Source organism: Stegodyphus dumicola, chromosome X2 (assembly GCF_044657685.1).
Source record: "Stegodyphus dumicola isolate Sdum_Otavi_A_Nest chromosome X2, ASM4465768v1".
Classification (NCBI taxonomy): Eukaryota; Metazoa; Arthropoda; class Arachnida; order Araneae; family Eresidae; genus Stegodyphus; species Stegodyphus dumicola.
The window spans coordinates 73997326-74013767 of record NC_140781.1 but is presented as its reverse complement, the minus strand read 5'-3'; the positions used below and the strand labels follow the sequence as shown (position 1 = coordinate 74013767).

At 33.6% G+C, this 16442-nt stretch overlaps 1 protein-coding gene across 2 annotated transcripts in view; it reads left to right on the top strand.

Moving 5' to 3' along the window:
* The window catches only part of LOC118181422 (rho family-interacting cell polarization regulator 2-like), a 151672-nt gene that overhangs the window by 53392 nt on the left and 81838 nt on the right, over window positions 1–16442 (top strand). For both annotated transcript variants that reach the window (XM_035350566.2, XM_035350567.2), the window contains 2 exons: window positions 444–497; window positions 6866–6914. In XM_035350566.2, coding sequence (XP_035206457.1) covers window positions 444–497; window positions 6866–6914 — 103 coding nt within the window. The remainder of the gene's footprint in view (window positions 1–443; window positions 498–6865; window positions 6915–16442) is intronic.

Sequence of the window (16442 nt, the reverse complement as noted above, 5' to 3'; positions counted from 1 at the left end):
GTAGAGTTTATCCAAGTTTTCTGCAGTTTTTGTTGAGATGTTAGCAGGTGGCTTGATTGCAGAATGTTCCATATTTTTCCAATTTGAAACCAAAATGAAACATTATGTTGTATCATATTTTCATTTGTTTTGTCATAAAGATAGTCATGACTATCTGTAAATGTACCTTATTGTACAGAATTCTCCTAAAATGTATGAATATTTCCAGTTTTAAAGAAACTTTAGATTTAAGATTCTGTTATCTGCTAACAGTAATATTTTTACAGTATTCTAAAAAAATACATGAATAACAAATATTGTCAAAATCTGGGTGGGGTTTTCTTTTAGTTGTTTTATCTAATTATGTGCTGATTTTTCTCATTTTCATGTTATTAAGCATAGTTCCTCCCCTTATAACATACAGGATGTAAACATTATTCATGCTATTAAATTTATTTTCTTAGCAAGTGAAAGCACATGAAAGATATTTGAAGAGCCTAGAGTTTCATCTTGCAAAGGTAATTTAGTTCCCTAAATAATATATTCTAAAGAAGTATATTTATGAGAGTAATAAATATTTTTTAATGTGTGTTTTCATTCTTATTTGTATATTGTACACTGGTCATCAAAATTAAAGGATAATGCGAAAAATTGCTTACTAATTTAATATTGCAACCAATGCCCAATGCTGTAATTATACAATTTAATGCAAACTTGCATTTCATGCATACGTTAAGCACTGGAAAAATGCAAATTTAGTGATTGATAGACAATGGACACATGTTGGAATTCTGGTCTGCAGTGTTTTTAAAGAAATGTAGTTTCTGATAGTGATCAGTAATCAATAGTTATGGCTCAAAGGCATCATTTAAGTGAAAGCCAAAAGTGGCAAATAATTAGTTCATTCGAGGGAAATCAAATAAATGGAGATTGTTCAACATTTGAATATCCGTGAAAGTGTCATATCAAGATTTTGGAGCCGCTTATTAAGACTAGGATCAGTTAATAGACAGCCCGATCAAGGGCGACTAAGAGCAACAATTGCATCCGAAGACCCTTTTCTGTTTTTGTTTAGCTCGAAGAAACCATGAAGTGACTAAAAGAGATTTGGTTTTAAACTTTCAGGCTGCTACAAGAACTCGAATCAGCTTTGCTACTCTTGCATGAAGGCTTAATGATGTTAGACTGTATGTGAAAGAAAACCAATTGTTTGTGTCCCTCTCACTCCAGCTTCCAGAGGGGCCCATTTAAATTGGTGGCATCGTGCTCAATGGAGCCAAGGTGACTGGGCCTGAGTATTGTTTGCAGAGGACTCGAGATATAGTCCGAAGAGTGTTTCTAGACATGTTTTGATCTGAAGAGGAACACGGAATTTGCCTTCCCTTGTCTGTGAAATATGCTGTTTCCGTGACCACAGTTTTACGGAATCTTGACTAATGACTGCACCAACCTGCATGTCTTAAATAATTTCTGTAAATGCTTGGAGATGTGGATGAGGTATTGCAACCCTAAGTTAGGCTGTTTAAGGATGCTGTTGGCTCAGAATTTGTGCTAATGAATGGCAATACTCAGCCTCATTGAACATATGTGGTAACAGAATGCTTGCAAACAGAAGATATCACTCAAATGTCTTGTAAGATTCCAAACATAAAAGTTACTGCAATGGAACATTGAACTGGTAAGCAAATAATTGCTTAGTTCAAAATGATAGAAGTGTAAACTTACGAAGGGTTGAATACCTTTTATTATTCAAAATAAATTTAACAGACAACTCCTTTCTTAGAGTTTACAATAAAGACTCCTCTTGGGCTTAAACTGAGGAATACTAAGAATTAAAACTTAACTTAAAAGATATAGTCGAGGCTATCAATATTCTAACAGAGTTGGCCCCTTAAAACTAACTAGCGGTGAAGCTATCAAGGGCCTAAAGTACGGCCAAGCGTAATAATAGCTTAAAGGCCCGTCCACACGAGGACGCTCCCGACGTAGTTGACGTAACTTTTTTGATGCCGGCGTTAATTTACGTGACACAGAAGATGTAAAACTGAGTACGCTCCTGTTCAGCTTTTTCGCCGCGACGCGCGCATATAGCCAATAGCCGACCGAGTTCTTATCACATGTCATAATCAGAAAACCTTCTTGCTTACCCGTTTCAATATGGCATCAGAACCACACAGAGATGAATTTTTGCCTAGAAATGTAACTGTATACAGCAATAAAATGATCAGCATTGTTCACGCCATCTTCAGATTTCTCAAACCGTACATATTGGTATACATTTAAAATTCTCATTAAAGGGGAAAACTGTATATTTATAAAGCAATGATTCGACCAGTATATCCATATGCTTCACCTATTTATAACACCGTAAGTAATAGGAACCTAAATGAATTACAGTTTCTACGAAATCAAAGTTTCTGCCTTACAAAATTCTCCTTAATTATTATAAATATTGGCTATATCATGTTTAATAAAAAGCTCTATAAAAATCCCAATATTAAATACACCAAAAACTAACTACAGCAATATAACAACTTCTGAAATAAAGCAGTTGACTGTAAAAGAGCATTCAATAAAATACAATTACGAAATTTTGGAGGAAAGTTACAACTTGTGTCATACAGCAATCATTTATTCAAGTTTAATTAAATTACCTTTGCAGCGACTTCTACTTGTTACATTATTTTTCACAAACACTGCTTGTCACAGAAAGCTGAGTGGTCAGCGCGCTGCTTTGGTGGCGGAGGAATGGAAAGGTGGCGAGTTCGAACCTCACCCGTAGACGGTACATAATTCAGTTAGCTTTTCTCATTTTGAAATGTGTTTCTTATATTTAATCATGAGTCATTCTATTCTTATTTTACCTATTATTGTTGTTTTCATTTCTTATTTTATTCATTATTATTATTGTTTCTAATTTAGTTTAAAAATGTGCAGTGCAAATAGAAATCCTTATGTAATAAATAATATATCTGCATCTCTTTATCATATATCATCTATAAATTCTCTCTTTATTTTTACTTTTTTGCATATTTTATCAGGCACATAATTTCTCATAAACTGTCCAAAGTTTGAACCTCATTCTAAATTCAAAAATAAATAAAAGAAAAACAAAAGACCAAGGGAGAGGGAGTTAAAAAAATATGAAGTTGGTTTTATTATATGGTGGATGGTGTATATAAAGAGAATTAAGTAATTTAATTCTCTTTATATGCAATTTACCAAACCAATTTTATAAATCCTAATTTTCATACGATATAGAATCTTCAGGTCTGTCAAACTGGTCGATACTCATCCTGAAGGAATTAAAAAACAAGTAATATACCCCCTCAAAAAAAAATTAAGTCAATTCCTACTTAGGTCCACAAAGAAAAATTTTAAAATACAAAAATAAATAAATAAATAAATAAAAATACAAATAGAATATTTTAAAATTAAAAATTAAAAAAATTTTAATATGTGAAAAAGCTGTATTAACATCAAGTGTCATTCACTACAAGTTAAAAAAATTGTATTTGAACTTGAGTGGATGAATAAAAAGCATTTTATGTACTGAAAATTTGAACAAGATATAGGGAGAGTGTGAGCTAATAGTAGGAATTTAATAATTCTGGATATTCCTTTCGCAAACAAGGCAGTAAAAAAAAAAATCTCTTTGAACAGGTCGCTCTAAATAAAACTTTCGGACCTATTCTTGCCATTTTTTGTGGTTTTGCCTCTGCTTAATAATTGCACTTTATAGTAAAGTTTCAGCTATAAAAAAAAAATCGGCTGATTCGGACAACTTGCCGCAAACATACAGAACAGCGAAGTAATAAGATACAGCTCTGTTGACGCTATATTACAGCGTCACGTGATTTTTGCGCAAAATAATTCTATTGGTTAAACGCACTCTTCGCAAGCGTACTCGTTTGGATGCTTTTATGCTGGTGATGTAAAAGCGCGTTCGTCAGCTACGTTTCGAGCGCACTCGTGTGGACGGGCATTAAGAGAGACAGTGGCCTTAAAAGCGAGCAGGCGCTGCTCAGAATATCTGGTTCTCTAACGAAGTCAGCAGAACTTCAAAGTTAAATACTTCTCCTCCTCATTTGCATTTAACCACGATTCTGAAAATACGTTCAGGCTGCAAGTTGTAAGGTGAAATTAAGACAGGAAAGTTACTTTAACTAAAAATTAACTGTTGGGAACTTAGGATAAACTGTATAACCTTACTCACCCAACCTGAAGTGAATTGAGCTGTGTAAACTGTATAACCTTACTCACCCAACCTGAAGTGAATTGAGCTGTGTAGGATGCCTTAAGAGTGCCAAATTTCAGCGACCAAAATTCCTCTCTAGATCCTCCAGGAGTTGAAAAGTGCACTTTTAGAAGAGTGGCTTCCAATTCCACAAGACTTGATCAACACTTAAAAAGTAACATTGGTAAAGTCTATGAAATCAAGATGTGAAATAGGCATATCTGTCTGAGGTGACCGTAACACCATATTAAAGAAAAACGTTTTCCACTAGAGGTGACTTAATTTTTCTATAGTTTTCCAGTTTCATAAATTTGGTTTTTATTTCAATATTTTGTGAATAAGCAATTGCCAAACATTGCAATTTATGTTAACTATTGCTTTCTATTAACAATTTTTCATTAAATCTGGGCAGTGCTTATATACTGCCAGTCTTCTTAATTTTTGCATTCCATGCTTTAATGCTTTTACAGGATTCCCATTTGTTTTGACTCTAAGATGGACTGTTGTGGCTGCTGTCTAAATACAATGTCAGACTTCTTACTAAAAAACATCAGACTCTTGATCTTGGCTGAAACTCAATTTATTCATTCTTCCCTGAACACACCACTGTGGTTGAATAATAAGTTGCCAAGCATACTGATGTCAGTGGCATTTTTCCTCGCAAAAGCACTGTCATACTAGTATGCACATAGCCATTTCTCTGCTTAGTAAATTTCAGAAAACTGTCCCAGGATTGTCTGTTTTTTTATTACAAAGTTTGAAGAAATGTATTTTTTAGATGTATTACACGTGAAAAAATCATTCTTATGTTAAAAATAAAGTATATATATATAGAGAGAGAGAGATGGAGAGAACAAAAAATTAGTTACCCGTTGTAATTTTGACTTTTTGCACACACATGAGTAGTAAGATTATTTTGTATTAAATACCCCTGTAATATTGGCTTTTTTAACATGTGCCAGGTAGTAATAAACAATTTACATAGCTTTACATTGCTTGTTTATTACATATCTGGAAATTTTAGCTATAATTTAATGTTTCATCTCAGAACAATCTATTTTAAAACAAGGAAAGGCACAGGAAGGATATTTTTGGTATACTTTAAAACAAAGAATAAATGAAAATTAAAACATGCAAGGTTACACTAATATAACTTAAAAGCTATTTTGTATGCTTTTAGTAATGAAATTTAAAAGTTTATGAATTTGTAATAAAACTTTACGAAGTGAAATATTTAGCAAATATAACACAATATATTTGTTTGAGAGTTTCATTATGAATTTAGAAAGGGGGAACCTTGCAAACTTGCTCTTATGGTCATCTAACATCATCTAGAAATGGAAAAAGTAAACTGATATAAATTGTATGGCATAGTAAAAAAGAGCTAAAGCTTTGGAAACAAGATTCCCATGTCACATATGGGCAAGTCAAGCTGTGGGGGGGGGGAAGGTTACCTGTATGATGAAGGAACAAAACTGTTAAGCAGGTAAAAACTGAAGTTTTAAGCACTTGTATGAATTTTAGAACACTGTTTTATATCTTTGCCAATCCTCAGCTTAGTGACATTGAGCAAAATGTACATGATACTGAACACCACTAACTTTGAAAATCCTGAAATGCAAAAGAAATGAAGAGTTGTCTAGGGAAGTCTGAAAATGTAATAATTTTTTAAAAATCAGAAAACCTGGAATTTTATTCATGAAGTCAGGGAAGTTGAAAAGAAATGCAGTGTTCTATTCAGGATAGGTAAAACGAAATGCAGTATGCTATATTCTCAAATAGTGTAAAGTTCATGTTTAAAACTTTGACTTGTAAAGTTGACTTGAAAGGAAAGCAAATAAAATATGACTGTATACATTTATACTTTTTGCTCTTACGTATTTTACTCTTGTTTACCATAACTATCTTCTGCTCCTGCTAGTGTAGTGTTATATATTCTTCTCATTAAAAATTTATCCTTTCTGTAACAAAAACGAGTAATGCAGTTTCAAAGTTGTTGTGCTGCATAATTGTTATATTAAGTAACTAGATTAATCAAAACTTTTGTGATCCAGTTAATTTATGAATGGTGCATGGTTGTTACAAACAAAATGAATGACTTCTCCCCCAGAATTTGATTTTGTTTTGTTAAACCTTACTGTATTGTTTTGAAAAAGGGTTTAGGTGCATGCTATATACATCTTTATTTTAGCTATCTTTATCTAAGCTACGTTTCAGTGGCAGCCCTGTTTTGTAGTTGTCATTCAAACATATTGTCTTTGTGCTGACACAGGTGATTTATTTTTACTATACTGTGGATTGCACTGCATTTTCTCCCTTATTGATCCCATGTTGAAACAGATAATCATGCATCGTCTAAAATAAAATTAAAAAAAAAAAAACTTGAATTATGCAGCGTTTCAACTTTTGTCATAGTTCTTAAGATTTTTTTTTTTTTTTTTTTAATCTGTAAAAGATTCTTCCTCATATATTTTTAAAGCTTTGTAATGTGTTTTTAGGCTTTGATTTGCTTAAACAGATTATGAATGGAAGGCCTTTTTTATTACTTTCAGCTAACAACTGTTGCAACATTTTTCAGAATTGAAATATTTTGATATGAAGCATATTGTTTTGAAAAGTTAAATGTAAGACTACTTTATTGCTTTATAGCTTGAAGAAGTAAAGGAGCAGTATGATGTGCAACAGAGAATGCGAGTTGGTATGATATTTGACACTTTGTCAAGTTCTAAATTTAGATGTAAATTCTCATTCTGTAGAAATTGATAATAAGTTGTGAGATCTGTTTTTATAAGTAGTTAACAATTTAAGAATTAGTATAAGAAAAACTATTTTTTTCTTGAAAGATATAGTTACAATGTGCAAGAGTATTAATTTTTATGAGATGGTCAAACATTCTAAGAGTTAGTATGAGAAATATTTGTGTATAATATAAGAACTTGATTATGAAAGATGAATAACCAACTTCTTTGTGTTCTAAATTTTAGATCTTTCTATATAAAAAGACTATTAATTGTCATGCTAATCAAAAACCACCTAAAATTTGTTGCACTGATTAGGCAATTTTTTTTTTTATATATCGGATGACTAGCCATTTTCTGTAATTTTCCAGAGAATTCTTCTGTTAGTTTTCTGATATTTGTATATCTGTACTTGGATTTATCATTATGTTCATAGTTTTGACTATGATATTTTAAATGGGATGTAATATTTCAATAAAAATGTAATTTTAGCACAATATTAATTAATATCTCGTGCTATAATTATAAATTAAATGTTACTTGAATCTGAGAATAAATTATTATCTGAAATTTTAAGTGGAAAATCAGGCTATTTCTTAATTTAAGTTTAATATAGGATTATTATAATTTAACTGATGGTACTCAAAGACTATGGAGATTGTTCATACGAACAGAATCAAATAAAATTTGGAACACATGCTATAAGGTCACAGGGAAGTAATTTACAGAGAGAAGAATGCTATCAAAATAGTTATTGCTGTAAAATTGTATTACTAGGGTAAAACATCTAAATTATAAGCTTCTATGTGTGTTACATTAAGTAAACTATTAGAGCACATTTATTAACAAGCACATACAAGGTGTGCCAGTGAAGTAACCAGACAGTTTCTTGTAAATAAGAAAAAGATTACTAACCTTCAGTTAAATTTGTCCCCTACAAAATAATCACCAGAGGAGTCTGCACAATTTTTCCAGTATTTCTTCAGACCATCAAAACACTGTTTATGGGCTTTTAGAACTAACAGTTTGCAAGATGCATGTAACATTTGATTTAATAACATAGACATTTTCAAAACTGTCCTTTTGTGGTTATCTTATTTTTCGGAAAGATGAAAAAAATCAGTTGGCCACATGTCTGGAGAATATGGTGGGTGATTTATTACTGCAGTTCAGTTTTTAACAAGATGTTGTTCTACGATATTGTTTCTTAATTGAAAAGCACATTCTTGAAAAAATACTGATTAATTGATTGATTTTGAGGGAAAAACTCTTGGTAAGTCCTTTGTAATTAAGAAATGCAATCAGCATCACCTTAGTCTTTGATTTCAACATCAGTGCTTTCCTTTGTTTGGGAGAAGATGGTCCTTTCCACAGTGCACTTTGTCTTTTTTATCCTGTGCCATATCTGTCTATATCTGATATGACTATATCTGTCCTATCAAAATCCATGGTACAAATCAAGCCCAAACATTCCTTATTTTCAGATTTTCAATTAAAATTAATCTGCAGCTTTCTTTGCTTATCCCAAGCATGTCTGAAAGTTGTTGAATTTTTACATTATCAGCTTTTGCCAAAGAACTGATTTTCTGCACACTTTCCGCACACTTCGAAGCTAACAAGGCATCCTATCTTTGGTTTATCTTCAATGTTTTTGCACCCAAATATAAAGCAGTTGTACCACTTATATACTCGTTTCTTGATAACAGTGCATCCTCATATATTGCAAATCATGTGTAGCATTTCAGTAGCAGATTTACTTAATTTGTAACAAAATTTAACCTTATAATACTGTTCCATCTCAAAGCAAATTTTTTGCGCAATGTCTTCCAAATAAATGATAATGACTCCTCTGTTTTGATATGCAGATAACAAAATACAGAGTTTAAATTAGCTGTAACAAGCATTGGGATGTCACTTTCTAAATGTGCCTTTTTTTCTTTTACTTTTTTTATTGCTTGATCTTTTAATTTGCTTGGTTATTTTTTGAGTGCACTTTTTACATTTTTAATATGTAATAAAGTTCAGAGTACATGATATCTGCAATATGCAAACTATATTCCAGAATCAAATGTAATATGCAAACTCTATTCCAGAAACTATAATCTGAAGGCAGAGCACCACACTATATAATATTAATGCTACTTATACTTAACAAATATATTGTTGCGTGCATACGGGTTCGTTATGAAATGAATGCACAAGTCCGATGAAAAATGAACAAAAATTTATTATTATCACAACAAAAATGCTTAAATTTTCTCAAATTATCATGCAGTATTACAATATCTCACAGTAGTTATCTTTTAACTACTCAAATGTCCAATAGAACGTAATTCAAAACAGCTAAAGAACGCTAATCCGCGAATTCGCTACAATCAACAACAGTAGTTTTCAAAACAACAACAAACTAAGCAACTACTTCAAACTGAGATGTTTTCCTCCTTTTATAAGATTTTAAAATCACGCACTAGAATTTTCCAGTACTTTCTCGAAATCAAAAAGAGATATTTATTTATTTAATGCACGCGCTCTTGTATTTTCAATTTTCCGGCTTAGCTTTCTTTTAATATTCGTCATGTGCTGCACTGCGCGAGAAATAAAACCATTTAATTTATAATTGAACTAACATTAGCTTTTTAAATACCAAATTCATAATACTGCCCCCTTCCCAAGGACTGCACGTCCCAGGCAGTACAATCCCTGGACAGGAAGCTAAACTTACAACTGTGGCATAAATGCAACTGAGGCATAAACATTACATTACAATATCAAACAATATAAACAATAAATACAATAACTAACTTAAACAAATCAAATGCTATCAAATACTAAATACAAAACAAATACTAAATACAAATCAAATACTAAATACAAATCAAATACTAAATGCAAATCAAATACTAAATACAAATCAAATCAAATACACATTTATAAACAAAAAGGACCATGGTCTGATACTATTTACAATTATTTACATTACGTACTGTGGCCATAGTAATGAGCTAACCTGTCGTAATGAACGACTTCGAATCCGAACCATGACGTCATTTAGTCTGTTCAGCACTGTATACGGATCATCCGAAGGTGACTGTAATTTAGGACTCAGTCCTTTTCGTTGAATCGGGTTCCACAACCACACCTTGTTTCCTTTGTTGGATCTATGTCTAGTAGCTCGCGTGTCGTATCTGGTCTTTTATTTCTCCGTCGCCAAGTTGACTCGCTTTCGTGCAGAACGGTGCATCCCCTCAAACCCGGCCTGGACATTTTGGATGTGTTCCTCAGGCGATGAAGGCGCATCCGTACGGCGAGCAAACAGGCGGTCACAAGGCAGACGAAGGTCTCGACCGAAGAGCTTCTGAGATGGAGAATAGCTGGTAGTCTTGCGTTTCTTTTCGACCCTAGCATGATTTCGGCGGCTTCCCGAGCTGGGTCTTTCGGACAAGGCGTTGGCATTTCCAAGTGAGGATCTCTTCTGAGGATGGATAGTCATGTCACCAGATGCTGAAAGCAGTTTGTTGTTTTTGAAGTCTAAGGAAAAATTGTATTTCCTTAAAAAGTCCAATCCGAGTATGCATGGATCTGTAATATCTGCCACATAAGCCGTGTGATGGTAGGCGGCACTTCCAAACATGATGTTTACGTTTAACTTCCCAGTTATGTCGATCTTATCACCAGACGCAGTCTGAAGGGTAACACAGGATGGCGTCCAAATAAGTTTATCTTTAAACTGTTCAGCTAAATCTTTCCTAATGATGGTAACATTAGCTCCTGTGTCAGTGATCGTATCGCAAGGAACTCCATCGATATTCCCATTAATGGACATTCCGTTACTGTTGCCACTCACTGTATAAATTTTACGCGCTTTAAAACAAGGTTTTTCATTATCTGACAACAACCGTTCCTCGATATGGTCACTAATTTGTTTACTGCGTCGTTGCTGGGAAATGGTCTTATTTTCCGTACCTCGGGATGTTCTGCAATTTCTTCGTATGTGGCCTTCAACTCCGCAGTTCCAGCATTTTAGAATTAGTTTCTTTTCACTTATGTTCCGTCTCAAGCCACTGACTTGTCTGGTAAAATCATCTGCTTTATATCCCGTACCCTGGGGTGTTCTGCAATTCCATCTTAGGTGACCTTCACTACCACATCTCCAACACCTTAGAGCCACTTTCTTCTCCCTCCTACTCCGTATCAAAGCGTCGACTTGTCTGGCTAAATCATCTAAACGAGCCATCAGTTGATCCACTGGCTCATGGACTCGCACAGCTCTAACTGGGTAGCGATCTCTATTAGTTGCTTGCTGGGCTGCCTCGAACTTCATGGCGTACAACAGAGCGCTTTTTATGTCCTTTACATCTGCCATTCGAAGAGCTTTCTGTATTTCAGGATCCCGGATGCCGTCGATGAAATATTGCAGCGACAGGATTTCTCTTGTTTCTGTCGGGCACTCCGAAAAGGTGAGGTGGGACAGCCTTTCAACATCCGTGGCGAGCTCCTGAAGTGTTTCGGTGAGCTTCTGTTGACGAGATTTTAATTGGAGCCTGCTGTAGTCTTTTAAACATTTCTCGCCGAAGCGCAGCTCCAAAGCGCCAGATAGAGCTTCGAAATCTAGCCTTTGATTTTCGGGAAGCGTCTGCAGGATATCCGCTGCGTCTGCTCTCAGAGAAGCGGCAAGATGACAGGCCTTAGCTTGGGAATCCCATCCATTCGCATCTGCAACGATAGAAAATTGTGTCCTATACACCTGACAGGAGGACTTCCCATCATATGTAGATAGTTTCAGAACGGAACGAGCAGGCATCGATAAAAATTTGAAACCTTCAGAATTGTTTCCTACCGTCGCTATGCACTTCTTTAGGCTGTCAACTTCTTTGGCGACGGCAGCAGAAACCCTATCATCAATTTGTTGTTTGACGGCAGAAACTCTTTCTTCAATTTGTTGTTGGAAGGCCGAAACTCTTCCTTCGACTCGTTGCTCCACAGCCGACACTCTATCTTCTATTTCATCTTTGACAGAAGAAACCTTTTCTTCAATTTGCCTGACTTTATTTTCGACAGCTCCTATTCTGTTTTCCATAGCCTCAAATTTACTTTCTATTATGCAGGTTATTTCTCTTTTCATTTCGTCTTGACCTGCTTCAATCTTTTCTTGTACAGCTTTTATGTCTTCTTTAAAAGTTACTTGACCAGCTTCCAACTTTTCGTGAACGGCTTCCATTTCCTTTTTAACGGATCTCATCTCTCCTTTAACGGAATCTTGGCCCAATTTCATTTCTTCCTTAACGGATTCCTGGCCCAATTTCATTTCTTCCTTAACGGAGTTGACGGCCCCTTCCATCTTTTCTTGGAAAGCAGCAAATGCAGTCATCATTTGCGTGAATTGTTCTTCCATCGCTCTTGTTATTGGCATTCAAATCCCACTTCTGACACCAAAAATTGTTGCGTGCATACGGGTTCGTTATGAAATGAATGAAAAAGTCCGATGAAAAATGAACAAAAATTTATTATCATCACAACAAAAATGCTTAAATTTTCTCAAATTATCATGCAGTATTACAATATCTCATAGTGGTTATCTTTTAACTACTCAAATGTCCAATAGAATGTAATTCAAAACAGCTAAAGAACGCTAATCCGCGAATTCGCTACAATCAACAGCAGTAGTTTTCTAAACAACAAACTAAGCAACTACTCCAAACTGAGATGTTTTCCTCCTTTTATAAGATTTTAAAATCATGCGCTAGAATTTTCCAGTACTTTCTCGAAATCAAAAAGAGATATTTATTTATTTAATGCACGTGCTCTTGTATTTTCAATTTTCCGGCTTAGCTTTCTTTTAATATTCGTCACGCGCTGCACTGCGCAAGAAATAAAACCATTTAATTTATAATTGAACTAACATTAGCTTTTTAAATACCAAATTTGTAACAATATAACATATATCTTTTTGTAATGAGAAAAACTTATAATTGAAATGATTTTTTTACTAAAGCAGTTCCACTTTTTGTTACATAAACAGTTTTCTGATTACTGGTGTGCATTGCTTTATTAACATGATCAGCATTTTTCAAACTGTAGTAATTTCCTTTATTGCCTAAATAAGGAATCCAATAGAGTTCCACACATTCGACATAATGTAGACTGAGATTGTCAAGTTTCCAAAAAGTCGAGTTTTATGTATTAAGAAATGGGTTTTTTCAGAACTCTTAATATTTAACCTTTTGATGTGCACAGTATTGTTTTTATAATGTTTTAACTTAAAACTCTAGAAATCAAATATTATGAAATAAGTAGTCTCCCTGATTCTCCAAATTTATCTTGGTATAAAAAAACTATAACGTATTCATTCGAGTATAAAAGCAGCTGTAATAAAGGCAATTTTGAATTAAAAAGGATAATAAGTATCCGGCAACTTTGAATTAAAAAAAATCTACTCTTGCCCATTGATCTGTTGGTGGTGATACTGCTTTTTTCATCTCTCAAGCTAGCCAGTACTAGCAGTAAATCCAGGCTTCCCTTCTTGAAATTCATCCTAAAATTTTAGGACTTTCTCTTGTAAAATTGGTCCCGAATGGGTGTTCCCCTTTGCTGCCTGAACCACAAATAAAGCACCTCACTCACTTTTTCATATTCACCACATTTCATCCTTTTTCTTTCCTTTAAACTATCCATACAAGCTCTTTTTACACACCAAAACTTAATTTCCGACTTCTTCTTTTCCCATCCTATCAAAGTAGTTCGTCCAACACCTAAATCCATGGTAATTTTGTTTATATTTTCCCCTTTGTCCACTCTCTTAAAGACATCTAATTTCATTTCCATTTGCATGGTAGTTTTCTTTTTGAAGGACATTTTCACTTCACAAAATTATCAGGAGTTCCCAAAAATATGTAACACTTATACCCCTGGATATGAATTGAGGAGTGATACCTGCAGTGAACTGGTGTGAGTTTAGTTTGCAATGAAATGCAGTCACAAACCTTCAGATAAGTCTCCTAACATTTCGAAACAATAGAAGGGATTGTGAGCCAGCGGCCAGCTGCTACATGACTTTCTTTGTACCCTCGAAAGAAGCAAGCAGCATTGCCAAGTATCACGATGTATCTTGAAATTTGTTAGGCAGTTCCAAGAATCGACAGAATGTGGAAATGGCAAAAATTACAGAAAAAGAACACTCAAATCTTTAAACAGAACAGCAAAGACATAGGCATAATTATATGTACTATAATATTTGCTCTGTTTGGCCTAGAGATATCTTCAAAAAGTTCGTTAAAAGTTGTTGAATTATACGGAATGTCAAGATATCAGGAGTCGAGTTTACGGGACTCTACTGTACCATATTTTGATGTTTAGAACTATGTTTACATTGTTACTGCGTGTTTAAATTTCATCTTACTGCCTTTATTATGTGTTATTTAAGAACTTTGTTTCGCAGTAAATGGACAGCCTCCTAATGTTTACTATCCCTGAAAAATACACTTACTCCAGTAATTTTTTTTCTTTCCTTAATCTGCTGATTATGATAAAATTTAGTCATGTTTTTAACCTCTAAATTTGTTGCTTAATTTTTTTTTTGTTATTTTTGGTACTAAACTTTGCATAGTAACTGATCATTTTTATGATGATACCTGTTGGTAAGGAACTGTAGAGATGAATTATTCATTTATATTTATCAATTCTTGTATTCTAAAAGTGTTTTGTACATTTCCTCTATGACTGTTCTTGATTTGCAGAGGATACTTTAGCTATCTTAATCATCCTGTTTGCGGATTTGTTCAGTTTGAGATGAATTTGGAGAATTAAAACTTTGTTCAAAATTTCAAATTATTGATTCATATTTATATTGGTGAGGGAAGCATGTGCATATTAATTCTTTCTTATGGTAGCAAAAAGCATGTTATGAGGAATAATTAATCGGAGTATACCATGGAGGGTTATTGCCAAAGTTTTGATACTTTGTCTGAACTGTTGTTTGATAGGTTTATAATATATTACAACTTTAATAAGTAGTATCGAGTTACCAGGTAATTTTTACTCACATATTGATAAATATCCATCTGAATTTTTTCTTAATACAAATTTGGAATATGGCAAATTTAAAAAATGATTTAATAAAGGCTCTTTTGACATTTTTAGACTTAATTCAGTTATGTATCCGGCAACTTTGATGAGTAACTTCCAATTGTCAGGTAGTTTTTATCCTTATATTCACAAAAATTTATTCAAATTTTTTCACAAGGCGAATTTGGAATGTCATGCTTTATTAAAAGCTCTTTTTGTATTTTTAAACCTGTATCTTTCATAAATTTTATATCTAGAAATTATAGTTTAAATATCTGCAATGATCCGAGGCCAAGCAATACCTTGTTTTTCTGTATTCTGTAGTGAGCATACTCCATTTTCCAAAGAGCTTTTCTCTGCTCTACGGTGAATTTAATGAAACAATGTGAACACTTTTGGTCTTAAACTCATTATCACTCTGGCAATTAATAACACTAGATGTTCCTAAATGCATATATTACTTTAAAACTTAAAGTACATTTACTCATTTGAAGACCAACCTTCAAACCAAAATCTAATAACACAGGTAAGCTCCTCATCATTTAGAATTGCATCCTTGAAGTGCTTTTGCTTAATTGCACTGATCTAGATGGAAAAAACTGTGTACAGTTTTTGTCATTTCTGGATCATCTTTAATCCTCTCTCTGATTCTCCAAATTTATCTTGGTATGAAAAAAGTATAACGTATTCGTTCAAGTATACTCAAGCGTCCTCAAATGCTTAACATGTGATTAGCCCAAGTGCTAGAAGTAAATACTTCCATTCTTCACTTCAAAGCATATTTTCTTTTGACTTCTAGTAGTTGGTGCTACAAAAGAAGTAACCACAGGAGTTTTGAATTTCAGGGAGTTCTGCTGAAGAACAAAACTGACCTTCTCTTCTTGAGATGCTTTAAAAGTTATTTGGGTGTAGACACAGAGGAATTGGGGTTTGACACAATAGACTTCCTACTTTGCAGATAGGAGGATTGTAGTGTCAAGCATGGAAGCTAACTGCATTTGAAGCGGAAGGCAAAATTTTTCAGACCGTTTTTTTACTGTGACTGCTTACCCCTGCAGGACAAAATTAATTTTGTTGAGCTACTGATTAAGGAGTTAATAGGTTTAGGAATGAATGGTTATGGAAATAAATCTTCTCTGTTTGTCAGTCTCTCTCTCTCTATATATATACATACTGTTGCAGGCTGATATCTCTTTAAATAATCACTCTGATTGAGCAGGAAGATAGTGACAATTTGTTAAAAAAATTGATGATAAGTAGCTGAATAAATGATGATAAATAGTTCAAAGGGAACATGAATATCAAGCAGTTTCCCTTAGTACATGGAACATATTATCAACTTTCTAAGTCACTCAGAGCAAATTCTAAACTGCAGTTTAGCTATTCTTTGTGAACCACTAAATTTCACAGCTGATTAATAACTAACT